This window comes from Doryrhamphus excisus, chromosome 7, assembly GCF_030265055.1.
Source record: "Doryrhamphus excisus isolate RoL2022-K1 chromosome 7, RoL_Dexc_1.0, whole genome shotgun sequence".
NCBI classification, from domain to species: Eukaryota; Metazoa; Chordata; class Actinopteri; order Syngnathiformes; family Syngnathidae; genus Doryrhamphus; species Doryrhamphus excisus.
In genome coordinates, this window is record NC_080472.1 from 20,088,688 (window position 1) to 20,107,506 (window position 18,819).

General features: G+C 42.9%; 1 protein-coding gene and 1 long non-coding RNA gene across 3 annotated transcripts in view; one reads left to right on the forward strand and one right to left on the reverse strand.

Moving 5' to 3' along the window:
• The window catches only part of LOC131132029 (uncharacterized), a 77,750-nt gene that overhangs the window by 21,353 nt on the left and 37,578 nt on the right, over positions 1–18,819 (forward strand). The gene's annotated exons all lie outside the window — the stretch shown is intronic.
• On the reverse strand, positions 10,143–17,612 carry btg1 (B-cell translocation gene 1, anti-proliferative). The gene is made up of 2 exons (XM_058077186.1): positions 17,164–17,612; positions 10,143–14,461 (listed from the first exon to the last, which is right to left on the reverse strand). Exons 1-2 carry the CDS (start codon positions 17,306–17,308, stop codon positions 14,058–14,060), a joined length of 549 nt encoding a protein of 182 aa, XP_057933169.1. The 5' UTR covers positions 17,309–17,612; the 3' UTR covers positions 10,143–14,057.

The window sequence follows — 18,819 nt, forward strand, 5'->3', positions numbered from 1 at the left end:
GTTGATGTTTGCTAAATACAAGGATGAAGAGTCTTCAACCAGTCATGATGTACTATAAGATATATATCACTATATCGACACTTACTATGGTACCCATTATGTCATTGGATGGTAATATCACCTCGTACTTCGGAATGTGACAGAAAATTAAATTAAATTTAAACAATTATAATAAAAAACTTAAACTATATTAGGAAAGCAGGAAGTGAACAAATGTAACAGTTACTGATTGTAAAAGTACCAAATGGAGGTGTAGGACTTAATAAGCTTTGCTTCTTCTTCCGGCAAAATTATTCAGCAATTAATTATTTAATTTTTTAATGCTAGGTACGACCCCAGTAATAAAACATATATCAATAAATATACGAAATATATAATAATATATATGGTCACATCACCTCGTACTTCGGTACGTGACAAAAAATAAAAATATATTTAAAAAATAAAAATTAATACAATTAATAAAATAAAAAAAATACATTATATTAGGAAAGCAGGAAGTGAACAAATGTAACAGTTACTGATTGTAAAAATACCAGATGGAGGGGTAGGATAGAAGGTAGAAGATAGGGGTAGAAGCTTTGCTTCTTCCTACTCCTTTTGGACATATGGAACTGTGAACTGATTATGGGATGCATTCAATTGTAATCTGATGCATGTTCAAATGAAATTAAACCATTACCATTACCATTACCATGCTCAAGATGCTCGAGGCCCTGGTTGTTTATTATAAGAACTTGTGAGGAGCGATCACATTAATCATGCTGTGACACTGCTACGTTGCAGAAACGTGCATGTGAGTGTGCATGCAAGACACACAGAATTTAGGTGTGATGTGGGCTCAAGCACTGTACGATTGGCTGAGTGTCAGTACATGCTAAATCTTGGCCAAGCACCATTTGATCCTAATGACCTGCATGACGACGTGCGCCCTTTAATTACTCTCTTCCCCATTATATCTACTCTGCGAGGCTGCGGCGCTCTCGCTCATAAATTTTATGTGGCGAGAAGCAGACTAAACAGCGGGATTTCACGCATATACGAACTTATCGGACTGCGGAAGGAGGAGAATGCAAAAAAAGCCAGAAAGAGAATAGCCAAGAGGGTGGAAGCACAAAGGAATGATCTAATCCCCAGTGAGGAGTCACGTGGCTTTTAGCCTGTGAATAGATGTGGCACCTGAATCCTCTCCGGAGGCGTTCATGCTGACATTTTACACATGAAAAGATCAACTGCTCTTCTTTTTGTTTGGCTGGTAGCCCGAGGCTGTCATCTAGCTCTTGACGTAAGACCTCCATGACCTCCACCTTCTCCTCTCGTACGTTACAACATGGTCACCTCACCTGGAGGACTACGTATGTATGTCTTTGGTTCAAAGATGGATGCCCCTACCATTTCATTATTGACACAAAATAATATAGGAATGTCATAACTTGTATGTTTTATGAGTAGTTTTTACTGATCTACTAAATCAACCTTAAACGTTTATTCGGAATTTATATGCGTATTTATATTTTTGACCAAAAAATGTGCAAACCGGGGCAGACGCTAACCGAGGTTCCACTGTATTCGAATATTTCACCCCTGTCGACATTCACCTGATATTATGTAAGTAAGTAATTAAGTAATTACACTCTGTCGTAAGTCTAGACAAGCCGGACAAGCAGAAAATGACTGACTTTACATGTATGCGTTCTTTCTTCTTCTATAGGCAGGCACCGTATGTATTACAATGTTTTCACTTTGTACATTTTCGATGTTAGCCAAAAAAACACTAACCAGCGCGTGGATGCTAATCGAGGTTCCACTGTAAAATTCAATGTCAAAGGCCAAGAGTCTGTTCTAAATGTCATTTATTTATTGCATTGCTGTTTGGCGGCACTTTGTTGACGCTAGCCTCGTAAATCATCACAAGAGAAAGCACCGGAGAAGTGCAAACCGCCCACAAAGTGCTAGCAGGTTTGTGCAGTGATGAGTCACTCGAGCATCGTCAGGAGAGCAGTTTACGTAAGTCTATTCAGTGAACGCATCTGTCATGATGTAATTTCCCTCTGTAAACAAAAAAGCAGGCATGCAATAGCGTCGTTCAAGGCTGGAAGTTTTCGGATGATCGAAGGTCATTTTCAATTAAATTGCGCCTCCACGGTGTTGAGACGCAACCAACTTGTTGAGTTTTCTTGTTGTGCGCGCAGCCATTTTAGCTAAACACAACCCTCAGTTGTGTTAATTGCTTTCATTACTGTCGGCTGCACAAGTCCAAATCGGGACTAGAATAGCACCCACAACATATCAGTCCAAATCCCCCAAAATGTAATGGGCCATTTTTGCATTATCCTGCCAGCTATAATTCCAATAATATCTTTCTGGATGACATATTACATTGTCGTCACCTCGAGTGTGATTTCTGCACATTGCATCAGCGCACAGTTTATGGACTACGTGCTGAATCGTGCTCAGCGTCTAGCGGGACAAATTTTAAAAGGCTGTGTTCCCTTTGGGGATACGCATCACTCTATCAGGTTTGAGGAAAGAAGTGTCATATTATAAAAACAAGGAGTACTGAGTGCAATACACTGGACATTATGGAATAAAAATCCTTTCTTTCAGGCCTTGCTTTTGGCGAATAGGACAGACAGTTGGGGGCGGTAGAAGGGGTCGGCCGATGATTTCATTATTCATGCTCATTCAGTGGCCTCTGGCTTAGTCCGTATGGTAAAGCCTGGATCATTGTCATAGCTTGGTCGCTAAGGGCGTACTAACACAGGACTGTTCGTACCGTACTGGACTTGGGTGTTGTTTCCCACCCCTCTTTTTGGCCCTGTTCGCCCACGCTCATGCTTAGCTTTCATGCTTATGCACGCTTTCTTGTGCCATCACTTCCACACAGCCACACTGCTGCAAATTTTCTGACTTGGTGGAATATTTCCAGTCTTATTTTCAGTTCAGATTTTTTCCAAATGTTGGCAATTGTGGCTGAGGGGCAATTACCTATTTTGAATCTTTGTATTTCACTTCTCTTATGAAATTGACAACTTGCCAGATGTGATTGCATTACAGTCTCTCGCTACGTTTTGTGGTTGAATTTAGTCCATTATTATTAAATAAATATACATGTTTAAGCAAAATTTACATATGCATGGCCTGAATTTAAAGCATTTTCAAGCATAAAAATGACTAAGTTAGCGAGGGTTGACCGTATGTTGATGGTTGGCAGTGTAGAGAGTGGCCGACAGCAGCCCCTGTGTGACATGTGTTCTCTTCTTGTTAATAAAGCCACTGAAGTGCATTGTGAGCGTCTCCTTAACCACAAACAGCGGCAGTAGAGTAGTATTCTACACTGGTCTCCAGGTGTCAGTCATGTTAAATTGACGAGACAATAGCCACCAGGAAGTACGCAACATGTGAATCTGTCGTACTATATATTTGCTTTGGATGGCTAATTTCTGTTATGTGTACTAAAATGGGTAATACAAATTTGGTAAAAAGTGTATTTAGAACGTCATAAACAGTTTTTTTTATGCTATAATGACCCAAATCTTCCATTTATTAATATTATATTCTACTTTGCGGAAATTCACTTCAAACAGTTCACCGAGATAAACCGTGACTGTGCTGGCTATGTCACATGCGATCATGTTGTACCCTGGCCTACCTCTTCCAGTCCTGCCAAAGTAGGAAGTACTGAGTACAAAACTCGAGCACTCACACCAGTGGGTCCACATACTATGGTTGGACCCACTTTGCACAAAAACCAATCGATTAGTTTATGGTTTTAGGACAATTTTACCAGACTTGGACCCACGTCGCCCCTAACGTCTGGCAAACCGCATGCCAAACCACTTGGATATTTTTGCTGTTTCTGATTCAAAAACCAAATGTTATTTCCTGGTTTTGTTCCGAAACCAATTGCTTAGTTCCTGGTTTTGGTTCAGAAACATCAAAAATACCGAAGTGGTGTGGTGCTTTTCAGAGTGTCAGATGTTTATTACATCACAGAAGCGTATCACAACTGAAGATGGTGAGATACTCTTCAATTATTTTTGGCATCCTTCACAACTTTTGGCAAAGGAAACGTGAAAAATACCCAAAACATTGCTCTGTCCAAAGCACGCCTTGAATTATTTACTTGTTGTTTATTTTTCCCTGGGAAGCAGTTTGATGTGTAATGAGTAACATATTAGTGCCATAGGGAAATTAGTTTGCCATGGTTAGTCATTAAGCCGCCACTTGTATGTAGGTCACTGCATTTTTCTTCTCGCTCTGTGTTAAATGTTTGTTGTTATGTACGGTGGTATCTCACCGGGAATATCACCCTGCAGGGACAAAACAGGGATTCAAGGGGCCAGGAAAGTTGGGAATCAACAAATGACGGGATGTGGGATTAAAGTTTAGATTCAAACGTTGTTACTGCAGAGGAAAAGCTCATGAGTGTTGTGACTTTTGTTGAAGCTGCAAGGCCAAGTGTGTACGTGAGTGTTTGCATGCTTTAGTATTAACTGCAGCACAGTGCGTTCCCGTCCTCTTTACACCTATGTGTTGTCGCTAACGTGTATCTGCTGTACTCTGTTACGTCTCCACTGTGGGTGTTTTGATAGCGTTTGACTGTGTGTGTGTGTGTGTGTGTGTGTGTGTGTGTGTGTGTGTGTGTGTGTGTGTGTACTCATTGCGGGTAGGATGAGGCTTTGCTCTTCCTGACAGCTATATTCTTTATTTTCTTTAAACTTTCCTTTTTATCTGCTCACTAACTCCATCCCCCTAAACGCATCCTCCAAATCTCCCTATTGGCTCCCGTTGTGCCACTCTGTTTCTCGCCGCTGCAGCAGCCGCCGCCTCGCTTTTACGTCTTCACACGCGACACAAACAGGAAACAGCTGAGGTGCTGTGTTCTCTCGCTTTCTTCCTGTCTGAAAAAAAGAAAAGAAAAAAAAAAGCACAGCGAACAAAACCGCTTCGAAGCAAGTCGTGATCATCGCCTCGTTGTTGCGGGCTGTTTACAAGCAAAGGAGGGCTTTAAATGAACACGTGCACTCACGCAGAAGTGAAACTCACTGCTGTTGAAATGCTTTGTGTCACATTCCGGGACTTTCTGCAACAAAACAGAATTTAGAGGATATGAAATTCTTATGTTCCGCCCGCCCGCCCACTGGCTCATCAGCAGAAAGATGACGAAAAACAGGCCTTCCAACTGTGCATGTTACTGCTTTTGCTTCTAATGGTACATTAGAAGTGGCACATGCATGCATGCAACACAGCCTAGTCATACAATTATTAATGCCATCCTTGCAACTTCTTACTCATAACAGAAATAAATAGGAATGCTGTAAATTAGGAGTATAATTATCGAGCGGTTACGAGGGACGTCATACAGATAAATGACAACATTAAAAAATGACTCCAATTACTGATAACGTTTAGAAAACACCAATGAAGTGAGATTACCCGTGCCGTGCGGGTGAGAAGCACTTAAGCGTTAACGGTCTGTCGTGATTTCCCTTCAGCTCACTTGTATGTAAACACTTCAGTTTCCGAGGAAGCCATTTCGCATACTAGTCATAACTAGGAAAAAGCCCAAAGAAACAAACAGTTGTCCACCTTCTTAGCCTCCGGAAAAGTGCAAAAGGTTTACCAGAGGCTGCTCTGAGCATGTGACCGAATACAGTGCACCTTGGTGGGTCAAAATAGATGGCTCCGTCTGCTTGGTACTCTCCTATCTCCTGATAGTAGTGATGCTGTAGTAGTAATGTCATGATATCTGATTAGGACAACAGTTACAGTTGGTTAAACCCAAATTTGTTTGAGTCTTTCTTCCCTCCAGGTATGCACTAACTTAAAAAAAATATTTTCCATATCAGTTTAGCAAAGCACAAAGATCCGGACTTTATTCATTCAGTCATTCATTTTCTACCGCTTTTTCCTTACGAGGGTCGCGGGGGTGCTGGAGCCTATCCCAGCTGTCTTCGGGCGACAGGCGGGGTACACCCTGGACTGGTGGCCAGCCAATCACAGGGCACATATAGACAAACAACCATTCACACTCACATTCATACCTATGGACAATTTGGAGTCGCTAATTAACCTAGCATGTTTTTGGAATGTGGAAGGAAACCGGAGTACCCGGAGAAAACCCACGCATGCACGGGGAGAACATGCAAACTCCACACAGAGATGGCCGAGGGTGGAATCGAACCCTGGTCCTCCTAGCTGTGAGGTCTGCGCGCTAACCACTCGACCGCTGTGCCGCCCCCATCCGGACTTTAAATAATTCAAAAGTTAAAATGAAGATGGCATTTGTGTATGTGGTAGAGTTGTGTGATTTAATTAATGAGGTTAAACCTTTTGCAAGTAATCATGACAGCTGCCAATAACAATCACAATGGCTCAAAAGAGGACTGGAAATAATCCACAAAGTCAAGGAAATGGCAGTAACGGGCAGGGGAGAGAAGGGGGGATCATGCCCAAGTCTAGCACCGTACAAATGGCCTAGTGTGAGTAGGCCCTAAATACATCCGTGTGTGTGTGTGTGTGTGTGTGTGGCCCGGCAACATGCAATAGGCCTTCTCACTGAGCCCCAAGGCCAGGCTAAATTTAGGTGTCTGTCTTTTTCTCTCCCTTTCTTGCCCTCCGAGTGGTTACGAGCCTTCTGATTGGGAGAGGCTGCCCACAGGAATATGTTGCCGGCCTGTCTGACCGCCGACTTTCCAGATATCCATATGTGGGAGATCACATGAAGACGGTGGTGGAGGTTAAGCACGATGGCTTTTCATTACTTTTCATTGCTTTTTGGCATCTCAGAGTGAATGCGGCACAGACAAATTTGTGGGGTGAATTAAGTGGAGGTGTGGGAAACACTGTGGCTTGATCGTCATTTTTGCAGCGATGATTAGATCGGACCTGGAGCAGCCATGGTAAACAAACGTGTTGTAAATAAACAAGCCGTAATGTAAGTCTCAGTGAGGCTTTAATGGGAAACACATGCTTTTGCTCCAGCAGCAGTAAAACAATGGACTCTTGTAGAGCCATCTCTGAATGAGGAGGCAGACATGCTAGTAAGAGTTACGCTATTATGCTTCGGTTCATATAAACTCATTTTGACTATTTGCGTGGCAAATGGTGGAACCCGCTTGGCCATTCCTACCATTCCTACCTATAAAAACCCCTTCAGGTTCATTTAAGAAGCCGCTTTAAAGCAATGACCGAATGATAAACAACTCCACATTCATTTACACTTACCGTTATGCGTTTTGAAGATGACCAATCTTCATCTCCAGGTCTTAAGACCATGTTGTACAAGTTCCCCATTTCATCTCCAAATGTTTATCCCTCCTCAAACTGTTGAAACATCGTTCAAATCTTGGCTGTAATCATTATAAACATCCTCCGCCATGTTTGTTTACCTGAGCTACATTACCCCCAGTGTTGTGCAATTGTTGTGCAATCACACAGTATACGTAAATACCAATAGTTCATGTTCATAGTTCACCATTTCAATTTTGAACTAGTTCAAAGTTCAGCTCAATTCAGTTTTTTTTTTTTAGGTGAAAAGCGAGAATGAAAGACGGAGCTTGTTTTTAAAAGAAAAACTATGGCATCCATCACCACCTAAAACTGATCACTGTTTACAATTATGTCCTATTGTCTAGGGCAGGGGTCAGCAACCCACGGTTCCAGAGCCGCATGTAGCTCTTAAGCTTCTTTGTTGTGGCTCCCTTTGTAATGCTCAAGTATTTTTTAACAGCCTTTTTTGCAAAAAATCTGACTTTTTGTTGTCTTCATGTCTCACATAAGGATTGTGGATGATGGGCTAAATTCCCCCTCAAAATTGCACTTTTTTTTTTTAAGGTTTTTGTTTTTGCAAAACATTCACCCCACTTTATTTAGTTCATTGGGATTTTGTGTTTCCACATCCATAAACGCTCCCTGGAGGAGCTCCAACTGACCTAGTTTCTGTGCTGCCACAAGTTTTAAGACATATTGCGCAACCCCCCCCCCCCCCGCCCCCTCCTCTTTGTTATTATATTGTCTGAAGAGCTCTTTCCCAGTTGTTGTCGATGCAAGCAGTGTAGCTCGACATTAGCAAACTTATTGTACTCTTGATAGCTTCAAGCATGTTTGATAGGGCAAAGTCTACACCAACCGCAGGGGTAGAGGACGTGTTCACGGGCACGTGTTAAAGAACATACTGTATGTGCACACCTGCAGGATTGAATGAGGACAAAGTCTTCCCCTTTTTTAACTGTCACATCTCCACTGTCTCTTGCGACCGTTTTGGCATATCTTGGATTCAATCATGTGACTCCAGTGGGTGGAACCCAGTGTGCGATGATTCATTTGTTTACCTTCTTACCTGATCTTTCCACACTCATAACATAATCTGTGTATGAAAGTGAAGCAGTTTTCATAACAAAGAAAGCACAAGAGCGGGGCCGAGGTCATCTAACATGTTCTGACCGCTATCAAATATTTATATTAAGGAGATGAGTGAGTGTTAGAACGGGAGGGTTGCAAGATGTTCCTGTTAAAGCTGCCTCCTTTAGCTACGCACTTTATTTGATTGACTCTTATCAGCGGAAGATAAGGCCCAGTACAAAAGTAGCATGGCAACATTCATCTCGTGTTGTTAATAGAATTCATGCATTGTTATCATATAATGGAGTACACAGTTTTATGTGTATTATATTGACTCTCTTTCTCAGCAACCAATAAGCCACCAAATTTTGTTGTTTCTTTTTTCTCAAAATCAGCACATTCAACCGTCACTTTCGAAATTCCACAACTTGACTGAAGTGCTGGAAGAACACGTTGTTCCATCCCGGCGGAGGACGGGACACTGTTTATTTTCAAGAGAGAGGAGGAAATAGCTCATGAAATGTTCCAGAACTGCAGCCAAAACATTGTTTGTCCAATTAATGATCATTTGGACTGTGTTTTCCAATTGGAAAAGGTGTACAAGCGAGCATAAGGTGTAACTATTAGAGCACAAAGTCCAAAGAAAGGAAAATACATTAGAAGGAATGCTGATGGGAACTCCTTTCCGGTCCTTTTTGGCACAGACGGCTCAGTCGGTTATAAACACATAGAGGTCAAAGCGCAACCTGGACTGCAGTCTGCTTAACTTTTAACTTTGTGATCCCTCCAAAGAAAAAGGACGGTTAAAAAGATGTAAATCATACAGATAAATCAGATTTCTTACTGCATCTAAAAATGACAGCAAAAGGACGTAGAAGTTACAAATAAGTACGATAAAATGCATTGGAGTGCTGTCTCACTCAGTGTGTGTAACAATGGCACTCTTTAAAATGACATTGTATAATCTTTTTGTGAAATCTAGGCTGGTAAAAATAGCAGAATATAAAAATTCTTACATATTTAACCAACAATTTAAGTTACATTATGCGGGGGTATCCAAAATGGGCGGCCATTTGTGGCCCCAGCTTGTTTTCTATTGGTCCGTGGTGTGTAGGGATTAATAATAATAATACACTTTGTCACCTCAGCACAAACAGTCAAACAAACTCAAAATTTGTCTTTAAATACATATAAAACATATTTTTTTTACTTTCATTCATTCATTTTCTACCGCTAATCCTCACAAGGGTCGCGGGGGGTGCTGGAGCCTATCCTAGCTGTCTTCAGGCGAGAGGCGGGGTATACCCTGGACTGGTGGCGAGCCAGCCAATCACAGGGCACATATAGACAAACAACCATTCACACTCACATTCATACCTATGGACAATTTGGAGTCGCTAAATAACCTAGCATGTTTTTGGAATGTGGGAGGAAACCCATGCATGCATGGAATTGAACTCGGGTCTCCTAGCTGTGTGGCCTGTGCATTAACCACTAGATCGCCGTGCAGCCTGTCATCCATTACTTTTAAATTAAACTTTTAAATCAAAATGGAGAATCGTTAGGAAGTGGAATGAAAACGAGTAATCGGAAGCAGAATCCTGGTAATGGGTCACCAAAGCTGCTCTTCATTGTGGTTTAATGTGACATTTTATGCATTTACTTTTTGCCACTGGGATAGTGAAAAATGTGCATTTCAGTTTGGTTAACGAAAAGACGGTGAATTTAGTCTAAAAATCCGCCACACGAATGAAACCGCAAAGTAACACTCATATAATAAAGACAGCACACATGAGTTATGATGCCAAGATAGGAAATCTTTTATTACAGAGAAAAAAACCTTTTTCTTCCAAAATATAGAAATCTGTACAACTTCCGCACAATCAATTTACATGAACTGTACAAATTTACAGCAGTTCATCACAACATAGCCAAGGGGAGAAAAAAAAGGAACTCAACACGATAACATGAGATCACAAGCTTTTCTTCTTGGGTAAGCTCAGATTTTTTTGTCTATTTTCTGCTTTTGTAAGTAAATAGAAAAAAGGAGAAAAAAAGAAAAAAACAAATTAAAAAAAAAGGATACATCTATGATTACAGATCATGGAAGCTAATTTTTTGTAACCAAAACAACTTTGGTCCTTGCCAACACTCCCTTCAAAAAAATGGCTTCACTTACAAAAAAAGTGTTACCCATGTTAAAAGATGACGTACAAAAAAGGAAAAAACACCTCTAGGATAGCAATTATTGGCACTTCCCATGTGTACTGTTATGCACTCTACCATTGCTTGTACAGTTACAATACATTCTACAATATGTAAAACACCATCGTATGTGAAAGTGGCAATAATTCAACTAGTCGATGACAATATTGACGACAACAACAACAAAACCGCTGTTCCCTTCCTGTGTCACGTCTTAACACACTTAACAAGCTTTCAGTAAGTCTTTATTATTGAATGTCCCAGGCCTGAGTTTGGCAATACATTCCAGGAGAGACTCCTCGTGTCTCCAGAAGAAAAACTTGACATTTTAGTGCATTTTATGTGCTATTTTACCTCTGACTTTTTTTTTTTCAGACTCAAAGCACTCCTTTAGCTATGTGCGCACAAGCGTGAATGGATGCCATTTAAAACGTACTGAGGACGTAAGCCATTTTTTCAGTTGGTGATGGTATAGGCGTTGAGAAGGCGTCAAAGGGGATTTGGTGTTTTTTGTTTTTTTTTTTTTGTTGTCAATTCTGGGGTCTGTTTAAAGTCATAGAGTTGCAGATTACCAATTCGGAAGAGGAGAAGATGCGGCAGGGAGGGAAAAAAACTACCAGTGTGACCATAAAATACAACCGGACTGAGACGTCTCATAACGTTGTGGCAAAGTGGAAAGGCAATGTGATGGAAAAACAAGTGGACACTAAAACGCCCGTCCCAACCGCACTTAGAATCAGGGTGTATTTGCAGCTAGTGACGGGGGGGGTGCAGTGCGTCAAAGGCTATAGCTCCATTACCCATAGGAGAGCTTAGGAGAGCTTTCAACACCCGGACCAGCAACCGACAGACCTGGCTGGCAGCTACAGCCTGTAGCCGCCCACAGCATCTGCCCCCAGAGCCTGGCCCCGGGGTCGGGGTGGTCAGCCATCACATCCTTTCATAGGCATGTAAACAAAGATGCTACTCAGTAATTAAATGCAGCGCAATCCAGTGAGATGAAAACTAGACAACAGTATGGTACCCTCAATTATTCATCTTCCTTCCTTTTTTTGAGTTTCTAGAACACTCCCCCGGCCCCCGCCCCCTGCTCCCACTTTGAGTGCAGCGCGAGCTCCCCGTTTACGTGTGCGTGCGTGCTGGTTTATTTGTCCATCACCGCTGAGGGACGGCGGAAGGCTTCCTGTTCGGGATGCTGAATAAGTCTGGAGCGGGGAGGGCCGGAGGAATTTTAGCTGCCCTGGACAAGAGTCCGGCCCTGGCCCTGACCCCCCTCCTCTATCACAAAACAACACCCCACCATCCGGCCTCCCTTCCCCCACGGGTGATGGATGATGATATGTGTCACATTAAGTCTTCCTGCATCCATGAGAGGGTGGCAGGTCTGGCTAGCAGTGTGTGCTGGCTTTGAGGGTCTGAGCTGAGGGGGGTGATATGTGGCACTTGAGGCACTCCAAACTCGGACGAGGGCTTGGGCGAAGCTGCCAGGCTGGTCTGTGCGGGCAGTAGAGAGACCACCATGCGGTGCGGTGTCACTTTTGAAATCACAAATGGCTCATAATTCATGACGAGAGGTAAGGCATTGCACCTCCAAGGCTTGAAAAAGGAGTTTTCCTTTTAGAAGACCTTGGAGATGGACGTGACATAAAAGGCTGACGAGGCCCGGTGTGTTGCTTTACAAATTCAAGTTACATTGAATGTCGAAACAGTCAGTGCTCTGTGCCTCACACAGCCATTCACCTAGTCCAGACCCTTTGGGGGATAAACCTCTGTCAACTTCATGAGCAGTGACGGATGAATGTGACTACTTCTCGCATACCACCCAGCAAGCCGTCTGAGGGTGCGTTCACACTTTGGTTCGGTTAGAAACTAACTCTGGTGCCTTTGCTCTGCTAGTGCGGTTCGTCCAGTCAGATGTGAACACATCATTCAAAACCTTGGTGTACACTGAAGAGATGGTTCTTGGTCTGATTGCAAGTGTGGTTCGGTTCACTTGATCTGAACGTGACTCTGACGAGCCTAACACACGTAGAAATGACTAATTTGTAAGTGAAAATATGTCGGAAGTGCTCTATATCCATCCTAATGTGAAAATGTTGGTCTATTTTAGAAGCTTTTGGGGAAATCTAAATCAGTTGCTCAACATAAAGAACAACCTGTGTTGATTTGGTTTGGAATATTTGAGTTAAAGTCATGTAATATGTCACGAAGACTGCTCAATCAAGTTATTAACCGCACCTTTGGTCCCATGACAAAAATACCAGTGTGAACGCTAAGCTAATGTAACTACCCCAAAGTGTGCACCGATTATCCGGTCCGGACCAGAGTACTAAACCACAAGTGTGAACGTAGCCTCAAATCAAAAGCTCTGAAATGTTCACAAATACAGTGTTTTAAAAAAAAATGCTTGAATCCAGAGTCGCACGCTCCTGATTTGATAAACAGCCGTCTATCGCAACACGGGAGCTACAGTATGAACAAAAACAAATGAGGAGGGCAAAAATGATGAAAAAGATGACATTCGAATGGATGGAATGCAGGCAATTTGCTCCAAAATAAAAAGTACACATCCCACACAATCTAACGTCAAAGTGCATTCAATGTCAATTCTAACAAATTTGGATTGAATTGGCTCCTCCCTCTTTGCTACACTTTGAATATTGGCGAAAAACAGGAGATGGGTGGTGAAGGAAAAGGGGGGGCAACTTGATTGTGGATTTCAACAACATTCATTATATTGAGGGAAGGGGGTCTCTTACCCTCCCCCTGAAAGCTACATGGTCGATGTGGGGGGTACGGCAGACACGCTGGTATCCATAGGTAACAGGTGTCGCTAACGTTTGCACTAACAAACAGGCCTAGAGTTGAACTGACGGGGACATGGAGGGTGCTAGAACCAGTCTCTAAGTGGTAAAGATTTCATGTGGTCCAAAAGCAAATTTGACAAAAAAATAGACACCATCTTTACCACGACTGGCTAAACCCTCAACTTCCTCCTCAACTAAACATCCTCAAAACTTTGAATATCAAGGGGGGATTCCGTACATTTTGGCGTTTTTTTGTTGCTGTGGTGTATTTAGCATGTACCCATAGTAACCACAAGTTAAAAAAGTGCAAAGTCAATGCTGACAGCCCCTTCAGGGTTGAAGCTGATCATCACGTTTAAAGTCGAGGGGTTAGGGGGGGAAGTCCTGATCGGGTGGTGTAGCTGCCCCAACAGTTCCATCTCCACAAAGCTTCTCCTAAAAATGGAGTACCCAGCTGATCCAATGACATAACAAAATAGATGATAATGGGGGTGAGGGTGGGGGTTATCGATCCTACAAGGTTTCCATCACCTGGATGATAGGGATCCTCTGCTTTTTCTTTTGCTTTTTTTTCCTCTTTACTATTTCATTTCATATTCTTAGCTTTTAAAAAGGCTCGCCCTGATCCGGTCAAATTCATCCAACCGGCCAAGGTATGACCCTGAATGAGAAGTAGGCCCGGCCGACTGCACGCCCCCTTTAACTGGACACAGTCATCATGTTGTAGGCTTTGGAGGGACTGGTTCTGCCCAGCACCATCAGTTCCTCCTTGCAGCTGATGTGACTGTCCACCATATTGCTCACCGAATTGCCGCTTCCCGAGGGCGAGCTGGCCGCGACCGTTCCCGGCATGGCCGCCGGAATGGGCTGCGACTCGTACAGGACGCAGATGGATCCGTCCTCGCCGATGCGATAGGACACCTCGAAGGGGTCCACCCACAGTGTGAGCTCACTGGGCAGCAGAAGGTAGAGTTGCTGGATGGTCAGGCCGATGCGCTGGCCCGCCTGCCCCACCAACGGGTCCATCTTGTGGTTGATGCGGATGCAGCGGTAACCTGAGCCTTTGCAGGGACGGTCTGGGAACCAGTGGTGCTTGTATTGTTCTGTGAGGACAAAGAAGCGGGGAATGTGGACTGAGTTTTACTTGCAATTAGTTTTGGGTTATGTAGTGCTACTTTTTGAACAACTGACCAAACAACTGTCGTGAATTACTTGTGAGGGAAGCAATCGCATAAATTAAACGTATTTATTACGACTAGTCAGGGGTGAGCAAGCTTGGTTGAGAGTGATTCCAATTGTATCAAAGGAGGGGAAGTGTACGGAACAGACCGCTCAAAACCACACAAGCCAAACTTGCCAGACTTTAGGTGTGAAGCGGACCCAAGCCTGGTATAATAGGTCTAGTGTGTGTGTACACATTCCTGGTACTACATGACTTCTCAGGTAGTCCTTTGTTGTGGAAACCCAGTCGAGGGCTGGCTAAGTGCAGTTATTCTCGGGGTGCAGCAGTAAGAAAAACACCACCACCTGTTCTGGTCCTGATAAGCGGCCATAAACAGGCGGCCGGCGGCGCCCTGGGTGTACGTGACAAAAAAGAAGCCTATTGAATTCCCTCCCCCCCACATGACTGCCATCAGTGTCAAGGTCTCCCGTGACGGACTGAACAAAAACACCAAAAGTTGAAGTCTGAGCCAGCCATCTGGGATGCCTGGCCCCACCTCTTAAAGGGACGGGATCCTGTTTTTGTGGAAGTATTCCAAGCGGTTGTTAAATTCATACAAGGGAGTGACGTCACTTTAAGTTGCCTTCGGGGGTTTTCAGGGGAGATTACAATCACAAGGAAAGTGTGTTTGAAACAACATTCTACTCCTCATATACCAATGAACAAAGCAAAGGAATGGGCTCATTCATATTGAATTCCCATTGACGCCATTGTGGTGTAAGTGAAGTAGACCAGCATTTAGGTTGGGGGGCCTGCAGGCCACCTGCATTTAACCACGGGGACTCACGGATGAAAGAAAAAAGGGGGCTGTTTGGCAGATCATCTGGGCCGAGCCACAAAAGACAACCACCTACAAACAAACCCCCGGAGCAGATGGGATCAGGATCAGCTCCACCTATTCTTAAAAACCGGGACACGAGAAGGGGAGTGGGGTTGGTAAGCGGAAAGTGCACGCACTTAGCCCAAAGAGAGGGCTGTTTATTGACGTCAAGCCATACTTTAGGTGAGCTTGTTAGGACCCGTCTGGCGCGGTGACGGCTGATAAACAACAAAGCCCCCCCCCCTCCCGCCTTCACTCGACAACCAAAGGAAGAACTGAGAGCTTCAACATGTTGGATTCAACATGCAGAACCCCTCACACCCCCGGTTCTAACCCAACTACGCTGCGACCGCCCCCTCTTTAATGTCCTACTATAGGCCCAACCAAAACACCACCCCCCTCCCCATACACGTCTCACAGTAGGCGCCATTTTGCAGAAACTTTTGTCTGTTTACAAGCAACCCCCCAATGCTTTGCTTCGACGTTTTCCGTCAAACAAAGCTCACGAGCCGTTCATTGATCACCAATTCAACACGATCATGAAAAATACATTAGGCATGGAAAATGGCCGCATGAAGCACAACAAACAGTTGCTTTGACTTCAGGTCGGAAAGAGTTAACCCGTATCCCATCTCAAATTTACTGCTGGATAAGCAGGGCCCTTATGGTGGGAATGTAGGTCATCATCTGCTGTTCCATACATGGAACGAAGCAGATGTATGGAAGATTTAGCACCCACGCTGGAGCGTGTTTACCGCAAGCGAAAGAAAAAGAACCCACATCCCCTGAAGTGGTCTCAATTCTGTTTACTTGATGTCACAAAGTGTAAATAATTTCAGCTGTTTTTAGTTAAAAAAAGAAAACAACAAAAAGTATCAACATTTTTAATATCGGCTATGAATGTAATGCTTAAATACTGTTGAAACATGCAGAAAAAATGGTAATGTATGATTTTTAGTATCCAACACAATAAAACAATCCATGTAATTAATACGGATATTAGCATTGAATGTGGGCATGGGAAAAAAATGCCTAAAATGGGACATATAACTCTCATTTTTCATTTAAAAAGAAACATCTTTCATTTAAAGAAACATTAAAATGATAGGGTCAAAAAGTGTGAATTGCGTTTTTAGTTGCGGTAAACAATCAAATAACAAAAATTATCTACTTTAGTCACATTCAAGCCAACCGGATATTGATTTTATGTTTCATTTTGAAAGTTAAGTTCCAAACCAACACCTTTTGGGGAATCCGACACAATAAAAAAAAACACTCCTTGCAATTAAAATGTGTCTTAATTATTGAATTGTAAACGACTTGGCTGAGAGCATTACGTAATTGTGCAGCGTCTCGTCACTGTTGTTGTCGAGGCGCACTTCCTTGTTCCAGTCTTTCTGCCACCCCCCCTCCACTTCTTCACCAACAAAGTAGCTTCTCTAAAACCCCACAATTTTGGTCCCACTGGTCCAAATATGCTATTCCGTCGATTAAATCGTCGAATGGTTGCGTTTGAGAACCATTTATGGTCTATTTTGGTTGTTTTTGTGCGCAAAGCTGTGCGTTCTGGTGGCTCTGGTAAGTGAGACGCAGGGAGAACAAAGAACGCTTCTTTTGACCCCCTCCTCCCCCGGTCGGATTACAACCCGAATTTGGACCCAATTTTGCCGCCGAATTAAAACTAGAAACCAAGGGAAATTATGATTTAAGAAGTGCTAAATTATTTTTGTTGGAATAAAAACAACGAGAGGGTTTTCGCTCACCTGACAAAATGTCGTGGAGGCTCTGGCTGAACGTTTGGACCTGCCGATCGTTTACGTGTCCTTTTACCCGCAGAAATCTCGACAGAAATCCGACGGCGGCGTTGATCTCTGGTTTCATGGTTCCCCGGGCACAAAGGGTATGCATTGAGGAAGGCAACGGCCACAGCCTGTGCGCTTTTTTTTGGTCACTGCGCGTTCGTTATTGCCTTTTTTTCTCCACGTTCGATCCCAGGTCCAAGCTTGACGGCTCCTCTGCGCATTTAGTGCTCAATGTCAGGTGAGGTAGACGAGATCCGCTGAAAAAAAAAAACACTTGGCAGAAACAGAAACCTGGTTGTTGGTAAATACCACGCAGGGGGTTGGGTTTCAAGCAGGTGGTGGGGGGTCCTTCTGTGCGCTTTCCAGTCCTCCCTTCTCCACTGTCCTCCTCCAGAGTGAAACTCTTCGACTGGGGGAGAGAGCTTTTATACCGCCTCCCCCTTCTTCTCTCCCTCCTCCCTTCCCAAGGCGATGACACAAGCTGCTACAGCAACAACAGTTCACCAATGGCCGCCCCGGCCACCATCTGACGAGCCACATATAGGAGGAGTGCGGTGTGCACGTCACTGCTCTGGAAATAAACACCAGCAGCACAGCAGCGTGAAGCTGTGCTGCGTTCAAAGACTGTAGGAAGAGAAGGGGAAAAACAGAAGCAGGCTGCATTTGTTCAAATGGTGAACTCTAAGCTAAGCTCAATGTAGGTTTACTACCCACTTGGAAGAGGCGGTCCAGGGCACGGTGACTTAGTAATAGGTGACATATTTCATAATAGATATTAAATACAGTCATGTTTCGTAATCTCATGGTTTGGTTACTGCACCAGACAATCCATCCTTATTACATTACATTACATTACATTACATTACATTACATTATAAATTCCACGCTAAGTGGTTAGCCAGTTAGCTTGCTAGCTAGCTAGTGGCCGTCTAGGAATGGATTGAGTAAGACCCTCAAACAATGCACAACGATGAGCGAATTATGTTTGCTAAATACAAGGATGAAGAGTCTTGAACCAGTCATGATGTGCTATATATATATATATATATATATATATATATATATATATATATATATATATATATATATATATATATATATATATATATATATATATATATATATATATATCACTATATTGACACTTACTATGGTACCTATTATGTCCTTGTATGGTCATATCACCTCGTACTTCGGTATATGACAAAAATAAAAAAAACAAACAAAAAAAACTATACCAGGAAAGCAGGAAGTGAACAAATGTAACAGTTACTGATTGTAAAAGTACCAGATGGAGGGGTAGTATTTAATAAGCTCTGCTTCTTCCTACTCCTTTTGGACATGTGGAACTGTGAACTGATTATGGGATGCATTCAATTGTAATCTGATGCATGTTCAAATGAAATTCAACCATTACTATTACTTCGGTACCTGACAAAAAAATAAATACAAAAAAGTAATAAAATACATTAAAAAAATATTATGAAAGCAGGAAGTGAACAAATGTAACAGTTACTGATTGTAAAAGTACCAGATGGAGGGTTGGGATTTAATAAGCTTTGCTTCTTCCTACTCCTTTTGGACATGTGGAACTGTGAACTAATTATGTGATGCATT